The following is a 27,249-nucleotide window of genomic DNA, read 5'->3' on the forward strand; positions in this document are numbered from 1 at the left end:
AAATTGTTATCCCAATTTGAAATCCACTTGGCATTAAAAGAGCAAGTTGCAGAGTTGATCAAGTGTTGATTTGTGACGGTGTGTATTCAGAATTTCCCACAGCACATCAATTCGCAATTAGGCACATAGGTAGTTCAGTTACAATGCATCCCACAATGCCAGACAATGCCAGTCCTGTGGTTTAAATGAAGCAAACCTGCTGAGTGCAGAATTTTGAAGGAGGTCTGTCCACACAAATGCTGCATGCTTGTGATTAGAAGGGTGGGCAATTGTTCCGTGAAAGGAGCCAATCAAATCCAGGTCTAGCTGTGATGGACTGACAGGAACAAGTCAGAAAACGCAGTGTCTCAAATGTAAATAAACCAGAGTTTTGTCTCCTTTAAAAGTCTTTTTAAACATTTAAATCTATAAAGCATTATTCTATTAATTGGGCCCCAGGATGTTTGCTTTTCTTTTGGGGTGTCCTCTTGTTCCCTAATCATATGCCATCTCTCACTGTGTTTGTGCTGGAATGCCAGTGCTTTAGTGTCACTTGTCTCTGTGTATCCTTATGGGTTTTTCCCCCTCATTATCCTAGTAGCCCGGACCATGCTGAGATTCACTCTAGCGAGGGAGAGTGATCTAATTGGCAGCAAGGATCATTCTAATTTACTGACTTTTTAGCTTTCCTCTTTCTCCTCTTTGCTTTTTTTGTTGCCACTTTTCACCTGAGAAATGATTAGAAAATATAAGTAAAAACTCCATGTAGTTTGCTATGGTGAGCATGCTTTTTTCTGTCTTTTTTTTTTTTTTCATTTTAGCTTGTTACACCGATCATTCGCCCAGGCAATTTGCCTGCTTGTCTGAGTCTGAGAAGGAAAGCTTATCTGCACTAACGCCCCATCGAGGCTGTGCTTCGTATCCAAATCGGTCCCTGTTAGCATTCAAATCAAGCGCCCCCACCTCTCCTTCCTGTTCTACCTAGCTCTCGTGCCCCTTACTATCGCTTCCACCCCTTCTTGCCTGTCAACACGCCAGATTTGCTTGGAGGAAAGGGAGGTTGGGGAGGGAGAGAAAGCCCAGGCTATTATTTAATGAGATCAAGAAGTGCTACGAGGATGCTGTTTACTCTAAGGAAAGGGGGAATCACTGGGTTTCTTTCTCGTCTTTCTCCTACTCTTCAGTAGATGTGACTGCAACCCCTTAACAACCACTATTTTATAGAAGAAGTGAGCATTCTGACAAGGTACGACTTCTTGTCAGAAAACAACTCCCATTCCCAACAGCAGGGCTATCAAAACAACACGCTAAATGGACTAGCACATATAGTATGTTTCTAGTCTCACTGACCAAACTACAAGAGCCACATTCACCCATTCACGCAGTGCTTCATCCATCATACACCAGTGCTACTGTGGGGTTCAGCATCTTATCCAAGGACACTTCGGGATCGTGTAACAGCCCTTATGAATAGTGAATGACCGACTGTACATCCTGAGCCACAGCTACCTGAAGAAACTTGATTGTACAAGCCCTGGACAAATTGCAGTGTGATTGCTGCGGTCTTCTTTTTGCAGTTTGTGGGATTCTGTTGTGGCTTGTACCTTTTATCAGATGTACAGGAGGGGCTCAAAGTTGAACCTCTGCTCGTGTGACTTTGGGGTAGGTGTGAGCAAAAGAGAAGGGAGAAGGAAACATCCAAGGGCTTATTTCCCACAGCCCACAGCAGTATCAGTGCATCAATTCATGGTTCGTCTTGCTTTATCATTATTAGATGACATAAGCTGATGGATCAAATAGGAGTTAAGTCATACATTATCCTTGGTTATTTGGGTTTTTGTTGTAGCTTATTCAGCTTGCCTTATATGTGTAAAAATGGGGAACAGGATGCTAATAATGAAAGTTGAATAACAGCTGATGCTTTTATCCTGATGCTCAGACTTCAGACTCCACATCTCTTTCCAAAACACTGGAGAAGTTGGATATCAAACTTCCAGATAGGGCTTTACTACCTCAGCATCAGCTCCTCTGAATCGAGTAAAACGTGCCAATGCCAGACAAACTACTCTCTGATTGCTGGATCATTCTTTGAGCTCACTTACAGCATGTATATTTTCTCAGAGGAGCCCAAGATCGCACCTTCAACCCTACAATTATTGAGCAGGCGAACTCATAGCATATGCTGAGTAACACACTAGTTTGTGCATGTGCACTGAAAGTAGCTCGCTTATAATTGCTGCAACTGTGATTTAACATGACCTTTTACCTGCTCCGGCAGATACAACAAGGTTTTTATAGCGGCTCCATTCCCACAAGTCATCAGCGCTTCATTGTTCATGTGATTAGACACACAGCGGAGGCCAAGCATCACAATTGCTATCTGTTTCGCATGAGGAGCCATTAAGTCATCATCGCCTCACAATGACCTATGATTTCCAGTAATGATTTATGATTCCAGTGAGTCATTTTCTACGAGTCTTTTAGTTAGAGATGCAATTACTTGATCGTACTTTATCTTGAAGTTACTTGTAAATTAGAGTCGGTTTCAAAGTTCCTGCTGCGATACAGCACAAATATAAAATGGGGAGGGAAAAAAAGTGTTCATTAAAGCGCCTAACGCACCAAACCTCAAAAGAACTTGACAGGAAAGAGCAAAAAAAAGAGAAAAAGAAAAGAAAGGAGGGTGGTGGGGATGTGTCATGAAGACGAGGAAGGCGAGGGAGGGTGGGGTATGCTTTGATCATAGCTTCCTCATAGCTCTCCTGTCTTCTTACACATCCATAATATATCTCTGCACACATTCCAGTCTCTTATTAACAAGGCAGTGCCATTTCATCCCGGAGGCAGGTATTGAATTTTCAAAAAAGGTAGAAAAGAAAGAAGGCAAATTTGAAACACGCTCTGCTCTTGTCTGAGGAGTAAAGAAAAAAACGCACACAAAAAACAAAGCGAGACGCACAGAGTTTGCGATTCAATATATGCACTCCCGCTTTAAATTAAATTCATCGATGTTGCTTGTAACAAAAGCGGGGATAATATCAGACATTGGTAAATATTTATTCTAAAAGTGGCGGGCTTAGGAAATGAGAGGGCTGCCGATGCCGCGCTTCTCTCTCATGGGAAAGCATGTTTGTCTGTGACAGTCATAAATATGTATCATGCTGTGAGAAGACAGCGATTGTAATCTCACGGCTGCCTTTTGTTGAGCATATGAGGCCCGAGAAAAGCCCCCGTTGATGGCGCACAAAGGCAAAATTAAAAGTTGCACCTTCTCCTCGGATTGGGGTACGTCGCTCAGCTGCAAGCGGCATGCTGCTTAATTAGGATGGAAACAAATTCCTCACGAGGGAGGAATACCCCTTTTCCCTGCTCTCACTTGGTCTAATTTATGGAAAGGTAAATATTCAAGGGTCGCTTTTCAGCCGTGCCGATTAAAGCATGCTTGAGCGTAGCGACACAGAATGTGTTGTGAATGCAAAGCTTCTAATCCAATTCACACTACTCTGTGAAATGAAACTTGTTTGTACTAGTAGATAGCTGTGGCAGTGCATCTTTACCCAGGGGTGTCAAGTAGTTCTTCAAACCTCAGAATAACTAGGCAGCGCTTGTAAAAGTGCACCGAAAGCCACTTGAATAAGGTGGCCTGTCATTTGTGATGCACTCCAGTGTACTGTAGCGGCGAGCACTGCGACGTATTAGCGCTTGACAGACGTGCTCTTCAGTGCAAGAGCCCCTTTTGCTTTTGACTAAAGCTTGTTTTTATGTCTGCCCCTTCCTGCAGCTCTGAAGGATCCCTGTACCGAGGTGGCCTGCAGCTACGGCAGCACCTGTGTCCAGTCTTCAGATGGCTTGTCGGCAAAGTGCATGTGCCCCCTCGGCTGCGAGGGCAAGCCCAAGCAAGTAGTGTGTGGTAGTGATGGAAAGGACTACGTGAATGAGTGCGAGCTCCATCAGCATGCCTGCAAGAACAAGAAGAACATTCGTGTGCAGTACCAAGGACACTGCGGTAAGCTCTCGTTGTGTTTTCTGTGTTTGTTTCTGTTTTTTGTAACACTGATTTTGAGCACAGGTAATATTGAAGAGTTCCCATCACAGTTTATTTTCTTTCCCAACCCAACTCCGCCCTATTTCTTCTTCTTTTGCTGTAGCAGGGAGATGTCCCAGAGTCACACTATCAAATATAAATTGTTGCAAAATATGGAAATACAAAAAAAAAAACCCTGATAGTATCAAAAATGACATTTCCAATGGTGAAAATGTCGTTTTTGTTGAGATTTTTTGTTTTAAATGGTCAGAAAACCTTTTCTTCCCTTTCCACTGTTTCTTACCTCTTCCTTTTGTGTTCCTCTATCACATACCCTGCTTATTTAAGGCACACCTCTACTCTAATTCTCTAATTCTCATTTTTCATTCAGGTTGCTTTTCCCCACACAGGTTCTCCTACGGTGCGGATTGTTGTTTATTTTAAATAGGTTTTAAGAGCAGGTTTTTTTGTGTTGTTTTTGGCTCATCCTTGTTCTCATCAGGCAATTGTTGTTTACTCTCTAGGCGCTCGACTATTTAGCTCTTTTTATTCTGTGGCGAGAAAGACGGAGGGAAAGACTACAGATAGTAACTCTGTCTTTTAGCAGCAGGAGCCTCCAGGAGACAGAGCGGGTGGTAGGCAATGAGAGATGGATGTGTTTGTCCACAGGCAGAAGGTTGGTCGTATAAATCCAACGTGAGTCGGCCAAAGTGACCCGGGTTGCACCGTCTCCCCTGGGGACAGCGTCAGCTCAGGGGACTGGTTGGCCCTGATGGTGCTTTAAATCTTCCTGCAGCCATTTCAACTGAGCATTGGCTATTTCAACTTGCTAGCCCGCGCCAGGCAAATGCTGTTGATTTATCTGCACTGCTCGTTTTCACAGAAAACAGTCTATTCTTTTTGTAATCACCCCACTTGCTCAGCTAGAGGAAAAGCATGGACTCTAGAAGCTGTTCTTCTCGCTTAATGGGTAGTAATGGTCTTTCTCTCAGATAATGGTCTGGCTGGCGGGTCAGGCACTGCGTCATGCAGAGACGCTGCGTGCATTACGATAAAACCCCTGTTTGCTCAGTTGCAAGTCTCTACAAGCCTTTGTATTGTCCACACAGAAAACAATCCGAGGCCTGGCCTATGGTCACTCCGCCTCCCACCCCCACGCAGCCAAAGCGCTCCGTCCCTTTTTCTGTCCCAGCATTGTCACTCTTTGTATTGCTGCCAGAGGTCTCTGGAAACCATTCTCTCTTATTCTCTGTTTCTCATTCTCTTTCTACTCCTTTCCCGATGATAGGGTGTTTCATCCTTGGTGTGTTTTGAATGACTCGCCGGCAGCTTGGCAGTGATTTAATATGTCACGGTGCTACATAAATCCTTTGTCTTCCCACATGCTGAAAGCGTGGCGAGCAGGATAAAGGCTGGGCTCCTGTTTCAAGGAGTAACACCCCCATCACACACATCCACAAACCAATTCCATTATGATCACGGACTGATAGGGCCAAGCGTGCCAGACCAACACTCCCCTGGAAGGAAGGAGGTGCGAGAGAGCAAATCAAACCGATCGTCTCTTCATCTGTTTCCTTGTCTCCCCTTCACATCCAAGGTCCTACTCTGAGCTGCTCTCAGCTGCCGGGCCACTGATAATATCTGTGAAGCAGATATTCCTCTTCTCTTCTCTTCTCTTCTCTTCTCTTCTCTTCTCTTCTCTTCTCTTCTCTTCTCTTCTCTTCTCAGCTGACATATCATAGCTATAAGACTGTTCGCCGCTAATTAAAAGATGACTTACCAACACTTTATCTAGCAGGACTTAAAAAGTTTTCTTTGAAAGGAGTTGCCAGTTTGAACACAATTAATCCAGACTGTGCTGCTTTTTTCTTTTGCCAGTGAAGGGTTGTTCACTTTTTTCCGCAGAACCAAAAATGGTCACAGATGTTTTAGATTATGTTCCCTCGGAGTCTAATTACAGTTTTTCACAAATTCTAAGACACATTTCCTGAAACCTTATGACCTTTTCTCCAAGCTTTAAACACGAGAACCAATTTTCAAACTACTTTCATAAAACCTTTGACTCTTCTAAGAAAACACACACACAAAAAAAAAATGCATGAAAAGCTCAAAACTACACAATATTTTTAGCTAATTCGCTGTCAAAAATAATAACACTACTGAGCATTCATTGCACAGTACACCAGAAATGAGAAAACACAATCTCATCTTTCTGGTAATTTCTTGAAGTATCATCAGAAATAGTTCTCCAAACTTCTTGAAGGACATTCAAAGCTCTTCTTTGGATCTTGGCTGCCGTTTGTTTTGTTCTTTGTTTGGCATCATTGTCGTGCTGAAAAATTTAGTTTTTCCAAATCAGATGCTTTCCACGTACAAGGTGAATCAAAATCTCACAGTACTTTCCCGTGTTCACAATTCCATCATTTGTTGTTAAGATCCTCAATGACACTGGATGAAATGTGGCACCAAACCATGACAGAGCCACCACCATATTTTACAGATACATGTAGAAACTCATTGTTGCACCTTTATCCTGACCTATCTACATACTGACAATGATACCAAAACTTTTTAGTTTGTTAGTTTGGGTTCACCACTCTGTAGGAGCTTTGGTCCCTGTTTCTGTTGCTTTAGAATAGCGTCTCCTTCCATTGAGACCATTTCTGATGAGGCTTCATTGAACAGTGAATGGATCAACTAAAGGTCTAGATACTTTAGGGCCTCTGTCAGGCCTTTGCTGAAATATTTTTTACGTCTGCTAATTGTTCTTTTGGCCTCCACTTGTCCAGTTTCCTCAATTTCCTAAGGATGCATTACACACCATACCAAGGTAATGCCAAGTTTTAGCTAATAAGTCTTTGGTAATCACCTTTAATCTTTGGTAATCAGCTTTTTTTGTGTCAAACCATGTTATCTTTTTTGTAGATTCATTTAGGGTAAAAGAAATTATGTGTTTTTGTGACAAATTGACAAACCTTTCAGTCACCCAACACGTTCCTTTGTTACGCGTTCGTAAACAGGAGGAAACATGAAACCCATTTGGATTCAATCTACACGTGTACATTTATTTTAATTTCTCATCATGAATCGCTTTGGAAAACACTATCTAACACGATTGTGGTTAAGGTTAGGGATAAGGTTATGGTTAGGGTTAGGGCTCGAATACATGGCTGGAACGTGCGTTACCACCGAGAGCGTCATTCTATTGGATTTCATCCACAATCAGGCGCATGTCATAGGGACACGGAAGGTTACCTTTCGCGTTCCCATTGGACGCCTTGGGACGTGATAAATCGTCGGTATGTTACGTGTCGGGAATGAGAATGTTCTGGTAGACAACACAGGTTAATTCCCTGGAGTGAAAAAGCAGCCAATGTTCAAAGAAAAAACTCTGGAAGAAAGCCTGGAGAAGCACTGCTCAAGAAGCCTGGGTATTAATCTAACCTGTCTTCTCCTTGCCTCTCTCTTCCAGCTTCTTCTCTTTGCTCTGTTATTGCCCAAACGTGTATTTTTTTTTAAATGACAAAAAAAAGGTCTGGCCCCTTGGAAGCAAAATTGAACAAAAGACTTTTGAACTGTACCGTAATTGTAAGAAGTAAGACTCATAAAAGCAATATTAGCTCTGTGTGTGAAAAATACCAAAGGCGGTAGTTTCTTGAGTAAGTCGCGATGTATAAATCTCCTACTAGAGGTTTCTTCTATTTGTTTTCATATTGCAGAAACATGGTCTATCACAGCTGCTCAGCAAAGATCATCGAAAATGACTGCCCTAAATTGTGCTCGTTCTTGTAGTCCTCCTCCTCCGCCTCTCAGCTTGTTGCCTTCCATTGTTAGTATCAACCTTCCACTTACCTTTGCTACCTGGCATATACAAGTTTCATTACATAATTAGCAGCAACTATTCACATATTTGAGTCACCATGTTTAAAAAAAAAAAGAAAAACTACATTTCTGCTGTAGCTGTGTTTAATCTCTGCCTCCAGTGGTTAGTATTATGCATCACAGGTGCATCACTGTGGTGAAGTGTGAGAATTTCAGATTCAGAGAAAAGATTAAACGAGAGCTGCAAATTGTGTGAAAAAAGTTCTGTCATTTATTCGATAAATGCAAGTTTGATAGCATGATTCGGAGAATGGGATTCTGTGCTTTAGCAAAAGTGACAAACTGTAATTTCTTCCCTGTCGTATTGTACTGTATGTTATGCTGTACTGCAGTACACATTCTTAACTCTTTCTCCACAGATCCGTGCAAAAACGTTTTGAACTGCCGCGTGGAGCCTCTCACCCGCCAGCCACTGAAATTTGTGCCACTCGAGTTGTGCCCCCTAAGCGATGAGCCTCTGTGTGCCAGTGATGGCCGGACGTACCCCAGTGAGTGCGCTATGAGGGCGACGGGCATCCAGAAAGGCGTCACGCTCAGAAAGATCCATGCAGGACAGTGCACAACGCTGGGTAAGGCTGAAGCTTGTTGTCTTTAAAGTGTGCAACCCTTTCAATACAGATCCCAAAACATCTTGGAAATACATTTAGTGATGCAAGGGATAAAAATACTCAAATGCCATGACTTATATAAAGGATTCTTTTATGCTGCGTGAAACAGAGATTTAGTAGACCTTGCCCTTCTCCCCCTGTTAATAATCTAAAAAAATGCAACATAATAAGATGAGATGAATTCAAATATTGTAATTTATCTGCGTGCAGGTATAACAGGGAGTAGCCATTTGTCTGTCTAGGTCAGAAGTGTTTAACATAAGGCTCCGGGCTCTGAATCTGTCCAGCAAAGACTTCAATCTGGCTCACAGTTTCTGGTTTTGGAATGTGAAGGAGGGCATAGATTCTGGATTTTTTTAATGAATTTTAATAGTTTTTACTTTAGCTTTTCTTGCTCACAGAGACCTCCCCCACGGCCAAAGGTTTGTATTCTTTCACTATGAGCTATAGAAAGTTCAGTTTCTACATTTCTTTCATTTCTACAGCAGCATTTCTTTATCGTGTAGAAAAAGTAAGAGAAACTCTTAAAGTTGAAGTTTCATATATTGAGAAATCTCCTGCATTAAATGTGTAGTTAAATGAAAGGGCAGTTTCACTGGTCCAACCCACTTAAGATCAAAACTGACCGCATGTAGAATGAGTCAGACATCCCTGCTTTTGGTCTTTTGTTATTTGACGTGGCTAAATTTCTGTTTTGTGGTATTTGTAAAATTCAACAATATAATATCTTTCTATATTGGTATGTGACTATGCAGAAGCTCTCTTAAGTCTCATTTGTAGTCTGTTGTAGGCTGACCAATCGTATTTGAGCAGCCTTGACTTGGTGTCTTAAAAAGAGCAGACAACTGTAGATCAGGGGTGGGCAACTCCAGGCCTCAAGGGCCGGTGTCCTGCAGGTTTTATATATCACCCTTGTTCAATACACCTGAATCACATGATTAGTTCACTACCAGGCCTCTGGAGAACTTCAGGACATGTTGAGGAGGTCATTTAGCCATTTAAATCACCTGTGTTGGTTCAAGGACACATCTAAAACCTGCAGGACACCGGCTCTCGAGGCCTGGAGTTGCCCTGTATCTACAGCAGGTTCTAGCAGTAGGAAAAGTGACATAAATTTAAATGTCTTGTGTATCTACTGATATTTCAAGACTTTACTTTACTTACTACACAACTGTCTGCTTGATTTCAGAATCTGCATGATGGGAAACGTTGTTTGCAAATGTATTACAAGGACCGACTAATATTAATAGTGAAGTCTGTGTTTCAGTCTGGACAAACCACTCTATTGAAACCCCAGCAAGAAAAAGGACAACAAGGAAAGCAGCCAGTGAAAATGTTTGGCTTGTTGGGGTTATATATGCGCGGTATATATGGTATAAGTGAAACCTTGCTATTGTATTACCATATATTATGCAAGAATTGAAATACTTTCAGCCAATGTTTTAACACATACAGGTAGACTAGCATCAAAATCAAACTTTAAAGCTGTGTTCCAGAGAGATAAATTACTGCCGGGTCTCGGGGTCTGTATTGTATCCATGCTAGCACTAGCCTCCTCCAGCCTGATAAGAGCCCCCAGGGCTGTTATCTGTGCTATTACAACATGAGGTTTAGGCCGTAGTCAACAAAGAGCTGTCAGCCTTTACTGTATGTCTGATAGCCATCGGAGGAAATCCAATTTTCCTGGTGTGTTGTTACTGAAGTCCCACAAAGCTACAGCTCTACGGGTTTACAGCAGTAATGTGCGGAGACCCCCACCCATGTATTAAAACCCCCTGACAACACCAAGGACAGATCACCGCAGGACGTCTTTTGGTATGGTCAGCAACGGATGCTGATACAGCCTGGTTCTTCTCTCTGCTCCGCTTGACAGGCCGATGTTAGCGTCAGGCCTTAAAATTGCCCAAATCCCAGCCTAAGTAGCGTTGTGTGTGCTGTATGAGAGTGTGTGTGCATGCAGACATGTTCATGCATGTGAGCAATGGGATGGACTTTTTTTTTTCTTCCTTTTTTCCTCCCTCTCTTTCTGCTGTGCCTTTTCAAATGAAAGAATAATTCAATTTGAAACAGAGATCCATGAAATCATATCCCTAAGCAAATTACAAATTGGTAACTAATGAAACTGGCCATTTCGACTTGTAACCATGACATTGCACATCCTTGTACCCCTTTCAGTCTGATACAGCGCCGATGTAATTAAGTGTGGCATGACAGGCTTTTAAAGAGAAGAGAAGAAGGAATTGAATTGGTGTACAAATTTGATCCACTGATCAGGAATGGAATAAATTCAAGTGCCTCCAGAACAGAGGCTTGCCTCAAATTGAATTTTCTCACTTCAGTGGCAAATTTGCCATTTCACATTACCAGTATTTCGCTTTTTCTTAATTTCCACAGTAGATTTCTGCTTAGTGAGTCAAAATGGTATGACTTTAATAGTTTAGACTTAAACATGACCCTAAAATGAAATTCATGATTATTCTTTTTGTTAAAGTTTTTGCAAAACTTTATTATTAAAGTTAGAGGGGAGCACAGGCATGCTGATAGAGTAAGGTTTTGGGGGGGTATTTGCAGTCTTATTAGGTGTCCCTTCATAGTGCAGGCTACTAGATTTGCTTATTTTTTGCTAGCGGCAAACCAGAAAACTAAATGGAAAAATGGAAATGGAAAAAACAGGCCGTTTTTTTCTTTTTAAAGATAATTTTTTGGGGGCATTTTAGCCTTTATTTGATAGTAGAGAGCTGAAGATAAACAGGAAAGTTGAGGGAGAGAGAAGGGACGTGCAGCAAAGGGCCGCAGGTCAGTCTTGAACTCGTGCTGCCGCGCTCTAGCCGTGTAACATATGGTCAACCACTCACCCACTGAGCTAAACTGGCTCCCAAACAAGCTTTTAAACTGCAGCGAAAGCTCTAACTATTATAAAAAAATATGTCTAATAACTCCTCTGGTACTCACTCTCATTCATCCAGCCACTACTCTTGGCTTTAGCTATCATTTCTAGTCGATTACTCCCTGTAAAATGTAATGTGAACTTACTTTGTGGACAGTTTTGTCGCCTAATGTGCGTAGAACAGATAACCTGATGTAACAGATGGTTTGTTGCACAGAACCATCTGGGAAGCAATCCTTGTTTGTTATAGGGAAGAAAACAGCCCAAAAAATACACAGCAGATGACGAGATGAACCTTCTGTATGTCAGTGTCTACTTCAGGCGAACGTCAACCAGTCACATCAACAAACCGCAGCTAGAATCACAGTAACTTTGTAAGAACGTCTTCTTCTTCCTCATACAAAGCTGATTGGTTCAAACCACTGCAGTCACCTGACAAGACTGGGTCTTTTGTGATTGTGTCTTTTAAGAATCCAGCATCCAAGAAAGGTTATGTAACAAATTAAGCATCAAATAATCTACTTGACAGGAACAAATGTGGTCCGACTTCTTTTTAAGCACTACTGCCTTACGCTGGTGTGTTGGCTAATCTGAGTATGTCATTTCTAGTCTATAGAATAACTGTATGTTCCAGCGTATGTTGTTTGTCAGAGATTGACAGCTAACATGGGCCTTCTGCAGATATACTGGAAGTATTTGCAAATAGGGTCCTGAAATCATTTTTATATATGGTGTAGAAAAAGATGCTTGGTGTAAGGACAAAATGCAATCATCACAGACTTTGCCCAACCCACTTTGTGCAGCACATGTATCATGCCATCTAATATATGAATCTCTGATGTGTTTCTTTCATGCATTTCTGCAAAAGCCTCTGCTAACATCACCTATCTCCATAAACAACAGTAAACATTCATATAATTACTACTTGGATGATTTATAGCCTGGTTTATGTCCTTATGGTTGTATCAGCAAGTTAACACAGCAGGAAGAACAACAGGTTGACACTTCTCTAGCTTCAATTTTTTGTTGTTGTTATGTTTGCTAAGTACCTCTTCAGTGCTTTCATCTGTGATGATCAGTCTGTCATGCTGTTGCAAAATTGGCAGTTGGAAACTAAAAAGCCTAATCAGTCTCTGTACACATTAAAGGAAAAAAATGAATGAATGAGTGAAAGCAGATGTTCACACATAGAGCAAAAAAGGGTCACTGAATGGTCCGTCTGAAAGGGGGGAAGGGTTAAGGTAAGGTTAAGGTAGGGTTATCCCCTGTACAATCCAAAGAAGCTGCATTGTTTTGTTTTTCTTGCAGACGAATGCAAGGACTGTCCCTTCTATGGTGTGTGTCTGGTGGAACAGCTGAGTGCCCGCTGCTCTTGTGATCCCATCGAGTGTGACGGCACCTACAAGCCTCTGTGTGGGAAGGATGGTAACACATACACCAATGACTGTATACGACGCAAGGCGGAGTGCCTGAGCAAGACCCCCATCGCCACCAAGCACCTAGGACCCTGTGGTGAGTAGAGCTGGAGACTAGGAAAGGGTGGGTGGTGACCTGGTGGTGGGGATTCCTCCTTCTTTGGCTTTCGCACAAACTAGTGCTGAATCCCTGTCTTGGTGTGTCTTTCTCTGTGTATTTGTAATCCAATTTCAGTCTGTTTTTCCTGCTGAAGAGTCTAGGCTGATGGTACGTTCGTCTGTACTTAAAACTTTCCTGAAAAGTATCTGAAACGGTTGGGTGATGTCCTCTGAGGGGTGGGGTGTACATTCAGAAAGTATGGGTGTGCCAAAAAACAAAAACGGTGCCTTCAATTCGTCACCCATTCACCTCCCATCCATCTCCTCACCCCTGTCACGCTTCATCCCAGCATCTCAAACAGACAACCAAAACGAAACGCCACCTTCATGTTTCATTCATCCGCCCTCCGTCTTCTACTCCTTCACTGGTGCCAGTCTTCCACTTCAGTGGCTTTTGTCGTTTTTTCCTCCCTTGTCTTTGTCTTTTTGTCTTGTGTGCTCTTCTTGCATAAAAAAAGCTATTCTCTCTTGTTCCAGTGCGTCAGTCAGTCTGTCTGTCTATGTCCATTTGGCCGGCTTCCCGGTTGTCTGGCTGCAGGTGGCAAGTGGGGTCACCCAGTGGGCGACCTCATCAAGCGGATTCTGAGGGGTGAAGCCCTTCCCCTCGCTCCGTGCGGACCTAACAGGAGGGGTCTTGTACTTCTGTCTTTTTCCTCTCACTCTTTCTGTCTCTCTGTGTGTCTTTGTGGCATTAATGTCTTTTCCTTCTGTTTACCCTCCTGCAAAGATGTGATCCCTGAGGTTGGAGAAGTCTCCCTCTCTCCTCTCTGTGTTTTATTTTCAACCTAACCTGTCTAACCGATGCATACCTCTGGTTAATCTTCTATTGCATGTTCAAAGTGCACGCCAGATCCCAACCTAACAGCTTCCCAAACAATCCCCCCCCGCTCCATCAATCAGGATTGTGTCGTAAAAAGCTTGCAACAATGCACCAAACCACGTGTAAGCATGACTCCTGCAGTAGGGCTGGAGTTCAGCTGTATTTTAATGAAACATTTTATATCCTACAAGGTCTTGAAAATGCGATCATTCAGGTATGTGAGGTTTTAAAATTCATTTCTGGATTGAACAGAAACCCAGTGAAGGGCTGGAGCTAAAAGGAGACCTGACACAATGAAGTATATAGTAGCAGTAGTAGTAGTTCTGCTAGTAGTAGTAGTAATTATAGTTTAATCATATTTTACACAGCTTTTTTAGAATGCGTCATTTAGCTAGAAAATTAACATTTTGTGCAAATCTGCATTTATGTCTTCTAGAACTGATGTTGCTAAATCAGAAAAATGAAGCCACTCACACACAGAACATCCTTAGTGAAAACATTAAAAGACTGAGGTCAGGGTGGCTGTATGTGTAGGTAAAACAAGAGGTTTCTCCTGTTGTATCAACTATATCAACTTCTTAACGGTCAACACCATCGCCACAACCCTGCCTATCCTTAACCATCCCCTTCACTTTAGTTTACTTGCTATAATTTCTCTGTTAAGCTTAAACCGTCTCACGGTGGCACAGATATTGTGAAAAATAAATGATTTTCAAAACATTAAACACTGTAATTGAACAAAATCCGATTTAATGCGGAGCTGCCCCATATCAACATTCATGCTGGTGAAAGTCTGCCAGCTGAATGTATTGTGAATTGCTCTTTGTTAATAAAAGAAGAATGAAGAGATTTGTTAGCCTCTAAGCTTAGTGAGCCAACCTTAAGCTGCACACACTTCATTCAAGGTTCGGTGTGTAAAGCAGGTTGGCAGGATTTCAACCGATATCATAAGATGTTCAAGGCCCATTCTGTTCTCGGCACTGATACGCTCTGTCTAGCGTGTTTCCTCGTGTTAAGGGGCTGATTTAAAGGGTTGATTCACCCAAATTAAGATGACATCTGTTTTAAAGCTATAGCGCAGAATGCACCGATATTTTTAATCGTGTGTCATTTACGTGTCCGAGTGTCTCTGTGATCATTTTAGGAGACGATTTGAAGACCTCGTCTTGAGTTAATCTTTTTCAGACTCAGGGTTTTTTTTTGCTCTTTCCCATCACAACGCTGATAGCCCAGCATGTGTGATAAAGCTGGAGTAATCTGCTCATGCTTTTCGGTGTGACATTACCTCAAACAAGAAATCCGCCCAACAGACGCGTTGTGTAATCACGTTCAGAGTTGCTGTCCGCATTTTTATTGTTGTTGCGACAGAGGCCGATAAAACGAGAGAAATCCGTCCATCCTCTAGGCACTGGGGCGAAGCTGAATACCAAAGTTATCTCCAGTCGTCAGCGTCAGGAGACACCAAAACTCATTTGCATTATTCGGCCGTCTGAGCTGTGAATAAATTAAATAGTGGAAATGGCAGCGCGAGCGCTTATATATTTTGCTCTGTTTCATTATTTCTGGCAAATGCTGCCTCAGTTCAGCCCCCTCCCCTCCCTCGTTTGTTTCACTATTTTTTTTCTCCCTCCTCGCTCTTCATCCTTTCCTCCCTTCCACTGCGCATCGCAGCCGTCAGCGGATGGTAGTATGTTTCTTTAATGCATTTTTATTGACATTTGCATATTTTTCAAAACAGATCGCCACAAACGCCACCGCCCCCCGATACGGTTTTAATTAAACATCAAAAGAGGCAAGCCTAGGTGCCCACTGAGACTGTTGGTTTAGTCAGACAGATGATATGCATGCAAGGAGTGTGTGTGTGTCGGTGTTTCCATGTGTTTAATCACATAGAACTCTCTCTCTTTTTTTTTCTTTTTCTTTTTTTCTTAAATGAAACTATATTCAAACTTGTAGTGTGTAAAACAAAAAAGATTCACCTGACAGATGCACATAATTTAAGGATGTGAGCATCTTCCAAACTGACTTCCAAAGCACTGAGTTCTCTTAAAAATCAATCGATAGCCTATCAGAACGCACGTACCAACACACTTGCAGCCATGACAGTACTGTCAAAGGTCAAATCAGAATGAGAGCTGTGTCAAACAGTCCCACGCACTCAGTTGCCCACCATGTCACAATTATAGGCAAAGTTTCATGTATCTGATCAATTAAATGAGTGGTATTTAATAATTTTTGAGCTTTTTCATTTCATTCTCTTGTTTCACTGGTCGAGTGGTGGGTTAGGTGGAGTGATCGATCACTCTGCCAGCTGTCAAACGGATGAAATTCTCCAGTTTTGACACAGTCGTAAATCTCTTCTCATGTGGGTGACAGCCTTTAATGTCACCCCTCCCCTGCCGGTACTCACCCCCACAATGGATTGTGCTGTAAAGAAACCCAACATGTCTATAACGTCCTGACGGCTGTCCTCCCTAGGGGGAAAAACCCCCAAATTGATTGATATCCAAACCTTCAATTTAGAGATGAAGACACCACGTGACGTTTAGCTGATTTACTTAAGTCCAGACAGAGTCACAAATCTTCCAGATGTCTGTAAACACGCGAATGACTTTTGCTGGAAATGAGTCAGAGTAGACTGCTGGGAAGGACGGCGGACAGGTCAGCAGCCTTGGTTTCTAAGATGGAAACATAAGAGTCGTTTGGCACCAACAGAGGAAAAGATCTATCAACTTTTAAAGAGGTTCAATTATTTTATTTACTGGACTTTGTGTGACTTATTCATAGACCAGGTTGCTGTTCTACAGTACACACACACAGTTTTAATAGCAGGTTAAAACATAATTGCAACCCCGATGTGCAGTCGAACTTGCCTTCATCCGACGTTTGAATAAAATGCAAGAAAATGTCTGCAGTGGTTCATTTGAGATTGATTTTAAATCTCCACAGATGGCCTCTATTAAGTGTTTCACACAACACAAGAATATTTTTAGGCTAATGCAAAGAAATCCTGTTCTTCTTCTGTCCTCTATGATGTCAGCACAGGATTTCTTTGCATGAAACTAAGCAAGGAAGTGTGCATGTAGCGTGGTCTGTTGTTGCAGAAATGTTCTTGTTTTTTCAGCTATATTTAGAGGACCGAGCAATGATGGGAGACTCTTTGATGTTTGAGTCTATTGTATTCTGATTCTATAAAATTTCCCCATTGATAAAGGTGATATGAAATAACAGAGCAACTTAAAGTGCTAGCTCCTGTATTTATGAAGTATATTTGCTATGCCTTTCTGCCAAAAAAGACACTGAGTCAATCTGAAGCTGAAAACCAAAAAAGCAACACGAGACAGCCCATTAACTGGAAGAAAATATCTTTTCAACAACTTTTTTTCCCCCACATAAATGATTGTGCTTGTTAAAATGCCTTTAAAAAAAGGAATCTATTTATTTGATATGAGGGAACCAGACTGTGTGTAAAATTAATTACTTTTGCAGTGAAAATGCATAATTAAATCTTTGCTTTCCTCTATCTTGGCCCAAAGTTGAGCTGCAGCTTACTTCCTGCCCAGCGGGCATGCTATTTTGGTGCATATTCAGTAGTAATCAATGGAAAAGACTACAGGAGTGCATAGCTGCTCACCACAGGTCCCTGGAGCCCGTTCATGTACTAGCCTCACGTCTGGTATTAACAGAATACGAAGTAGAGAGGGCCCTCTGAATTGGTGGTTATGTTGTTCATAAAACAAAAATACAAGCAGCAGTGTTGCTTTTTAGCACATAGAGGAGGATGATTCAGTAAAATCAGTAACAAAAGACAGGCTATTAGAAACACACACGCACACATAAACAAGGAGTGAAGAAATGAAGGAGCTGGTTTTGAGGACGCAAAATCTTTATCCGCGGCTCTTTTGTCATTTCGTGTGTACACAGCTGTGTGCGAGAGAGCGAGCGAGCGCTCACAATCACAAGTGCAGAAAAGCTCACGCAAGTGCAAGTTGCTTGAAATGTGTTGCCTGTAGCCTCTGGAGGTTAACACAAAATCACTCAGTGGAAGACACATTGTCATTGACAAAGAGCTCTGCAAAGCAGGAAAGAAAAAAATCTGTCACCTTAGGTGTCAAGACTTTGTGCAGAATATTTTATCATTTGCATGTTTATTTGATGAGCATCTCCCCCCTGCGCGTTTGTGATTGGACTAACAAACAGTCGCGAAGCTGAGTGTGTAAGTCAGCCTGAGATCACCAGTGCTGTTATTGCTAATCAAGTTAATTAGAGGAAGTGCCGCGGGAGCCTGATTGACGGCAGCTAGGGACCGCCGGTCCACTTACTGCGGCCCGCAGGCTGTCATTGAGCAGAAATTGCAGAGAAATGTGGGTCAACGGGGTGTCAGGAGTGACTTGAGGCGGGCTTGGTGTTCCGTTGGGGTGTGATCAGCCATGCAGTTCTTTCAATTTAACAGTTTTCTTTTCATTTTTTAAAAAATGTCTTCCTAGGCCTTCCTCGTGCTGTAGCTCCTGATTTGATTGGAGATGCAGTAAGTGAAGCGAACTGGTGTGCCGTTTTTTCTTTACTTTTTTAAACTTCCTGCAACATACACACCCTAATGACTAGATCACCACCTTTTTTGGATTAGACCAACAATATTTGCGTATCATCCCATCTCTGACAGATATATGTCAAAAGATCAGGGGATCCCAGCTTGTGTCCCCTCCCCATGTTATTTTTGCTCGTCTCTATTTTGAAGAGCAACACATTCTTAGTTGTACAAGCACAAAGAGGCTTCGACTCACCTCCTGCCTGTGATAAGTATTCAGTGGTAGACAGACACAGCCTGCGGGTATGCCTTTTGCTGTATGCTAATATAGCCTTTTCTCTGCACCTCCCTCTCCCTCGACTAATATGATACATAAATGTTTTTAATGTGAGGGAGGTAAAGGGAGTCGGATCAAAGCCCTGGCAGTGGAGACACACAGAAGGCGGGATTTTGCTGCAGATTGGCTGCACCCTATTGGAATCCTGTGTTGTAATGGGTTGCAGTTGTAGGTGATTATTCCTGCCAGTTGGCCACTGCAAGCATCACCTGGATTACACTGATTCACTGCCCTGCATAATATAGGGAATGATTTGGAATTGCACACAGACCCGAGGGGGGAAAAGTCCAATTAACATATGTATGAGCTGAGCGGAGATGGGAGGAAACGCTCGCCAAAATAATCTCCCAGCATTTCAGCGACATGTTACGGTGGGGTTAACAGTGTGGGCCTGCTCACTGCAGCAGCCACAGTCACAGCTGAGTCTGACCGGAGCGCGCCGTGCCATCGCGCAACCTAACAAGGAGCCGTTAAGCTTTATAAGCAGCACTGTGGTGTCCTTGGCACTTTATCTGTCATATAACTCCGCTAAGTGGGCAATAATAAGACTTCAGGCAGACAGGTAAGCAATCAGGGAATCAGAGGAACGTGTCCTCTCAATATTTGACGTGGCCTGCTAGTGACACTGCGGCCTAACCCAAAGTAATCCCCTCCTGAGTCCTGAAGTGGAGGCATGCTATTAAAATACCACACTAATTAAAATGGATAAATTTACATGCCTCCTAGCAGGAGAGGATACAGACTGAGGTGACACCTGGAATGTAAAGTCCTGTCAGCCAGTGTGGTAGTACAGAAACAGAGCAGATTACACACTAGCAGAGCTGAATAGAGAGAGGGAAAAGTATTCGTACTCCTTCCACTTTTCTCTATGGCCATGAGAGACTGCACCTGCTCAGCCACTAAAACAATGCCTTGGCTACTGTGTTATGTGTTTGGCACCTCCCATCTAACTGTCAAGCTAATTTTCGTGCATAAAACAGAACAGTTTAAAGCCAGAAACTATGGTGTATTCTGGACTTGCCTGAAAGAAGGACTGATACATGCATGAAGAGATGGATTTTTCTATTTGGGAGAAGACCAGAAAGCGAAAGAGAGCTGGAAAAGGCTTGTGAGCGACCAAGCTTAGGCCCGCCATTTCAAAGCTTCTCCCTGCATCCAAGGGAAAGTAAAAAGACAGCTTCAGTTCTTTTTTTTAACTGTGTCACAAGATTCTTTTTACACTTGGGGAGATTGTCTTTTTTTTTCGCCCTCGTATATTGTCTCCAGTTAATAAATCAGGCAGAAATTTTGCCCCCCAGAGGTGGAGGATGATAAAAAAATTGTTTTGGAGGGGAATTCTTTCATCTTTTTTATGAGTGTGAAACAAAGAGAATGGGAGACAAAGGCCTTATCGGAGGCTGCAGTTGTGTTTTAGGAGCCCGTCCTTGGGAAGTGGGCTGGTGAACTTTAATGCAGGCCAAGGTTGTACAGTTAAGCTCGGATCACAAGTGTACAACGGTTACACGCACTTGGAGACACACACACAGAGACACAAGGCGTTGAAATGAGATCACAGGGAATCAATTGTTTTTGAAGCGGCACCGAATTAAGCGGCATTGAGCAGCTTTCATATTTATGTGGCACCTCCGAGCTCTTTTGAAAAGCCAGCTCGCCTTCCCAACGCAGAAATCAATAACGGTGTTTCACCCTTTAATCTGAAACACTCACCCTCGGAAATGAGAGCGCCCGCGCCCTCGCTCGAGATCGGGAAAGATTTGCTCAATTACAGTTGTGGGAAAACAGTAGGCGGTCGTGGACAAACTATGTTACATCTGCTCTCATTTTTATTTTAATATCTGCACTTCAGCTCAGGAGTGATCATAATTCAGACAGATGAGCCAAACGATCTGTCTTATGTAGATAACACTGATCTTTATCCCACATACCCCCTTTCTTTCATCAGAGTGCAACAAGCTAATTGCCACCGTCTGCGTTATCAGTTGATAATTTCCCCCCTCGTGTTAGCGCTACGAGTTGAAGCTCAGCTGAATATCCCTGAGCTGATAAATGAATCATGGGGCTTCGCACATGCCAAGTCAGCCCCCCACCCACAACACCCCCGTGTTGCCATCTAATCCCATAATGGTCTCAATAATGATGGAGCCATGGGTGGCGTCATTACAAAGGGCAGTTTCCATGACAGCACCTCTACTCATCTAACCAAAGCTCACAAGAAAGGTGGCACAGAAGGAGGAAGCAAGTTTTGTTTCGCTTTGGTTGTGAAACAGCACCACTTTCCATTTTGGTGGTTCCATTTCAACCACCGCTTCTCATCAGAAACTATTTGATGCCTCCGTCTGCGTTTTCCTCTAATCTGCAGACACACCACATTTAGCAGAGGGATCCGTTCCTCATGCGTGAAACTTTCTAAATGAAAACCACTACGGCGCCAGGCTATCATCTTTTGCTCGCTCTCGATACCGGAGTGCGCACCATCCCACCTAAGGCCTCAATCTTCCGACCGTCGGGCTGAGCCGGCAGCGCTTGCGCACGCATGCCGGCGCCCCCGACTCAGAGAGCACACGATGCCATATAATATTTTCCCTGCTACATAAAGCTTTAAAGAAGTGACGGGATGGGAGGCTGTGATCAAAGCGCTGTTCACGCCCATTTTTTTCGTCAGGTTTTCACTCTGTTCTGATCAAGTCAGGTTTTATCGGCCCCGGCCTACACCCATCTGCCGCTACCAGAACCATGGGTGCAAAATCCTGTCCTCGTTTTAATGAAGTCATGCTGGAGTTAGCGTGTGAGGAGAAAAGACTGAGGCAGACACCTCTCTGATGTTCACATTTCATATCTGCCTCTGCCCAGGAGCTTGCCTTTTTTTTGAATTATTAAGCAGAGGACTCTTTCTTCTTTTCGCCTATTTCTTTCTCTTTTTAATTCTCTCACTCTCTCAAAAAGCAAACTCTATCCCTGGCGCTCTTCCTTTTCTTGCTCCTGCATGTCAGTTCAACCAGCTTTGGCTGAAGCAATGGCTCTCACTGAGATGCAAATGGCAGCCTTTGAAGGGACACACTGGGAACGTCAATTAATCCAGGCGTTTACGCGCAGGGAAAAAAAAGGCAGTGCAGCCATTGTTCGTAGGCTGTTTCATCTCTATTGTGCTACAGGGACATGTTTTTATCCACTGTCCTCGTGCCTCCGGATTCCTTGGACTCTTCAAAGATTCAGGATACATCAGGATAGGTACAAAGGCAAGGAAATGACATAGGAAACTAAGGAAGTTGAGGTGATACAGGAGTAGGGCTGCATTGCATATTCCATCATATCTCTGTTTCTCCCTAAACACTTTCTAACACAAAAACCGGCGCTTCTATTTGTAGCGATATTCTAACTTACCTCACTATCACCTGTGCTCTTTTGCAACCCCAGACTTCTCTCCAACCTCAACTTTATATTCTCCCCGACCACTAAGGCTGTACTGTTTGCTACCATGGCTCTAACTGTGATCTCTGTCTCTTGGGTGGTCGGCCTTCAGATCTCAACATACCGAGCCCGTGCTTGCATGTAGCGTGCAGTCACGGGGCAGAGTGTGTGGTCAAGAACAACGAAGCGGTGTGCGAGTGTTCCGAAGCCTGCCCGCAAACGTCCGACCCCGTGTGCGGATCCGACGGCCAGACCTACGGCAGCCCCTGCGAGATGCGATTGATGGGTTGTGCACTGCAGAAGGAAATCAGCATCCAACACAAAGGACCCTGCGGTGAGTACTCACTGTCACAAAACCCAAATATAAAAGTGCTTGCATCTCAGTAATGAATTTCAAATTAACGTCATGCTCGTACGGTCACATTGCCCCATGCAGTCAGCTATAGTGAGGAGACATGACTGTGAAATGCTGTGAATCATAGCTTAAAGACATGGAAGGATCTCGGAATATGATTTAGCAAATTAATTAATAGCGCCACAATACGGAGAGGCAAAATTATAATCCACAGACGTTAACAATTAACACACATAACTTTATATTCATGTGTGACCCCACTGGGAGCCATTTCAAATCCAGCAAAGGCAAATCAATACTTAACACACTGATGAATTTCACGATCCCTTGTCCATTACTCTTTATCTGTTCCTCTGTGCTCATCATCAGCCCTTCTATAGCAACACCACAACTCCAATTTGCCTGTTTTGACCTTTAAGTGAAGATGCACTTTGCTTTTGATGAAACAGAGCGCGGTGCATATTTTTCTGTAATTGGCTACATGAGTCACTTGGCTTTGTCTTGCACTGCCAGAGTATCAGCTAGTCATTAGTATACCAGCGACAGCGGAGCTTCAAGTGGTAAAAATATCTCTATACCCACTATGCTGGCACACTGCCATATGGACAGGTTTTTGCAGCTTGGTAAAGCCACTCAGTGAGTACTCTGTGGCATAATGCCATTTTGCAACGGCAATTTTCCCATGGACTCTAATTGGTTATTGAGTATTCTTGCTTGTCTACAATCAAGTCATTCACTTTTTACTCAAACTGGGCAGAAGTACAGTGGCTGTTAGCCCCATGGCCAGACTGTCTGTGTAACTCAATTTTAATGCATTCGATTTTTTTTCCTGCATATTTTGACGACAGCAAAAGTCTGTTGGCCTCTGCAGTACTGTATTTGTGGATGAGATGAGCAGTTTCAAACATGATCAGTGCACCACAATCAGTTTGCTCTTTGTGATCTAAAGTGTGAAAAGATTTTATGGTTGTTACTTATTTATTTATTTTATTTTTTGCACAAAGGAATCAAAGTCTTTTAACAGAGCTCGTTTTTTTAGAGTTTTATACTTAGAATGACAGAGTTAGTTCCTGGAGAGTTGCTATGTGGACTCTCTGCCTGCCTGTGTACTACATCTGTCATCCTCCCCTCCCAGCTTTCTCTTAATTGAACTCCAGCGTGTAAGGATGTATGCCGCAGAGAAACAGATCTAAAGCAGTGTTCAGTTGGTGGGCAGGCACGTCAGTGCCACACCACAGGTAGACGGCTCGGAGTCCCTCCGCGGTAATGAATAGTCTTTATTTTAAAAAGCGAGAGGCAGGGCGAGCTGGCGGGGCTGAGGGACTCTGTGTGTAATCCAGCACTATGGATGGTTCTTGGCTCCCAGAGGAACAGGCCTGCGTCAGCGCAATGGTGCCATAAAAATGCTGAGGCATTGGCTTGCCAAGCGCGAGCCAGCCGAGAAATGATGGCGATGATAATGTGGGTTATTTCTGGGCTGTTTGCACAGCTTTACTGGGCTTTTATTCAGCACCATAACAACTGACTGACTTAAGCTATTATCTCACCTAATTATCACCAGCTATTCCCTTCACTAATATACTATACAGGTTCACGAGGCAGAAAAGGAGCGAAACAATATGTGCTGCCTTCAGGTGGAGTCGGAAGAATAGGAATTAAGTGTTAAAGATATATGCACAGAAAGAAGGTGAATAAAATAAAAATGTCTGACCTTTGCACTGCAGAAGAGCAGCAGCACTGGTGATAATTAGGCTTACAAAATATACAGACTGTGCAAAAGTCTCGAGCTGCCCCTCATTTCTTTAGATTTTATTTCCAAGGAGCCAGACGTTCTTATATATGTGTTTTTTCTTTATCAGTAATTCTCCAGAAGCTCTTTCATCATTTTTATTTGGACATTTTGGACTGTTTTTTTACACATTTTCAGCCCATACCTTGTACCTGACCATTTTCAGATAAGTGTTTTTTGCTTGTTAAGCCACTTATGCCACTGACTTATGAATCATTCAAACAAAAAAAGCATCTTGTATTGACATCTCCTGCTATGATTTACTCAATTTCCTACCAAAAAGGTGATTACCAAAGAGTTATTATCTGACAGCTTTAACGACAAAAGAATAATTGGCAGGATTAAACAACTACAGTAGATCAATTGTAGCTAAAAGTCATGTCCTTAAGAAATAGGAAAACAATAAGGAGACATAGGAAACGATCCAAGATGCATCTGGACCTTCAGCTACTGCTCACCAAACCTTCATCAGAAATAGTCCCAGTGGAAGAGTGGCCATCAAGAAGCCATCTTTAAGTGAGGTAAACGGCGAGAAAAGGCTGAGATATGCCAAATTAAACAGGACTTGGACTGAAAGGTGAAAAGTGGCAACAGGTCTTATACATCAGGATATACATTACTGTACTGTACAGAGGAGGTCAGTAGACAGGTGAGTGTCTACATTCATCTGTAAAACATGGTGTAACCTCTCTAAACAAAATGCCAGTGTAACTGCCAGTAAAAGCATACCTGGAAAGAAAAGAAAACCCACAGTGGAACACTATCAGTCATGTACTGGCCTCCCCAGAGCCTAGACCTCAACATTAATGAAGCAGTGTGGGATCATCATGATAGAGAATGGAACAAAAGGCAGCCAAGATCCAAAGAAGAGCTTTGAATGTCCTTCAGGAAGCTGGAAGAACAATTCCTACTTAAAGACATTACAGAAAGTCTACATAAGAGAGTTCAGGCTGAGTTGAATAATAAAGGTGGTCATACCAAATATTAATTTTAGCCTTATTAGAACTGTAAAACCTCAAACTTTACTGTTGCCTGGAAATACTTTGTGTATTTACATGTGCATTTGAATTTGTTTGAATAAATCGGTGCACCTGTTTCCCATTTTCCTAACAAAATATAAAGAGATGAGGGGCAGCAGTACTGTTGGTCTTTATATTATTTCATTTATATGATTTCCTGAACACTCACCAAGGAAAGGATGCATTTGTTTACTGTTGCCGTTTTGTTATTTCCATCCAAATGCTCTATAGTGTGTACGCTGTCATATTTATGGCTGCCAGGCTCAGAAGTAGGAGCTTAGGTGAGGCTGTGAGGGTAGCAATAGTGTAACGGGTGAGAGAAGTGCCACAACAGGGAACTTAACTGTGTGTGTGTGTGTGTGGGCAGCTTATTGCCTCTCATGGGCCCAGACATAATTTCATTTCTATCCCTCCGGGCTGGAAACATAGTGGTTATCTATATGGCTCAGGTGCAACCTGATAGCAATATGAGTGACATTTGTTATTATTCAGAGATTTTTCCTCCTCCTGCATTGGAGTGGCGGGCCACCTTGTAACCGGGGCTGGAAGAGGTACACTTGGTTAATAGACCCCCCAGCTGGATATCAGTCACCCCAGGAAAAAAGCCCATTCATGCTGACTACCCAAACAGATGAGAGCAGAGGTGCCTGAATCATTTGAGAAACAGAAATAACAACTTCCCCTTTTTTCTCCCACAGGTGTTGGAAATGATATTCTCAGTTGAGTAAGAAATATAGGTCACAGAGGCAGCCTGTGAGAAAAAAAATGAGAGAATAAAAGAGGGCAGAGGGAAAGAGGGAGGAGAATGTGATAAATGTTCATAGGAAAGGAGATGGAGGTAAATAAGATGATGAGGCGCAAAGAAAGTGGGGGGCAGAGTTAATAGTGTACTGGCCAGGCATGCATCAACAGGGGAGTTGTTATCACCCAGGCATGTTCACAAGCCTTCAAAACACAAAGCAACATGCTTCTTTCTGTTTAATCCTGAACTACTGTACTACTCCTCCCAGACCCCCTCAGCTGCAGTTCAGGTGTTCCCCAGTAAGGATATCCAAAAAATGCTGTAAAGCTGGAGGGTCTTTGTTGTTGTTTTTTCTGTTCAATGAGTCAGTTCTTTATGTTTTCAAGGACACTTTTCTACCAACCCGCTCCCGTTCCTCCTTCTCACCTTCAGCTCCACAAACACTTTGTCCAAACACAGCAGCACAAACTGTCAAAGTGCAAAGTTGCTAACATCAGATCTCTGGGACTCCAAGGGGACCTTGACAAAATATTAGCAGGTCCTCATCCAAAGGAAGGAAGGTTTTCTTTGATAGTTAGACATGCGTGAGGATATTATAAAACCATGATTCCAAAGAAGTTTGGATTCCATGTTATTAAAACGTTAATACAAACTGAATGCAATGATTTGCAAATCTCATAAACCAATGATTTATTCACAGTAGAACATAGAAAACACATTCAATGTTTAAAATGCTCCATTTTACCATTTCATGAAAAATATTAGCTCATTTTGAATTTGATGGCGGCTGCAGGTCTCAAGATGGTTTGTATATGGGCAGCAAAAGGTTGGAAAAACTAAGTGGTACTAAAAAGAAACAGCTAGAGATACATTTTACAGTGGATTAGGTTAACTGGCAATATGTCTGTAACATGACTGGGTACAAAAAGAGCATCTTAGAGAGTTTCTCAAAAATAAAAGTGGTCACAGGTTCACCAGTCCGGAAAAAATGACATATACAAACTTCAAAATAACATTTGTCAATGTAACATGGTAAAATCTTTGTATATCTCAAAGTCTAGGGCAGGGCTGTTGAACTCCAGGCCCTAAGAGCCGGCGCCCCGCAGGTTTTAGATATCACCCTGGGTCAACACACCTGAATCAAATGACTAGTTCATTACCAGGCCTCTGGAGAACTTCAAGACATGTTGAGGAGGTCATTTAGCCATTTAAATGTGTTGGATCAAGGACACATATTAAACCTGCTGGACACTGGCCCTTGAGGCCTGGAGTTTGACACCTGTGGTCTAGGGTATAT

At 42.7% G+C, this 27,249-nt stretch overlaps 1 protein-coding gene across 9 annotated transcripts in view; it reads left to right on the forward strand.

The window, feature by feature from the left end:
• Window positions 1-27,249, forward strand: part of agrn (agrin) — a 257,822-nt gene that overhangs the window by 161,434 nt on the left and 69,139 nt on the right. For all 9 annotated transcript variants that reach the window (XM_085147100.1, XM_085147104.1, XM_085147102.1 and 6 more), the window contains 4 exons: window positions 3,761-3,985; window positions 8,245-8,454; window positions 12,689-12,892; window positions 22,160-22,381. In XM_085147100.1, the coding sequence (XP_085003226.1) occupies window positions 3,761-3,985; window positions 8,245-8,454; window positions 12,689-12,892; window positions 22,160-22,381 (861 nt within the window). The remainder of the gene's footprint in view (window positions 1-3,760; window positions 3,986-8,244; window positions 8,455-12,688; window positions 12,893-22,159; window positions 22,382-27,249) is intronic.

This window comes from Neolamprologus multifasciatus, chromosome 20 (genome assembly GCF_963576455.1).
Source record: "Neolamprologus multifasciatus chromosome 20, fNeoMul1.2, whole genome shotgun sequence".
Lineage (NCBI taxonomy): Eukaryota > Metazoa > Chordata > Actinopteri > Cichliformes > Cichlidae > Neolamprologus > Neolamprologus multifasciatus.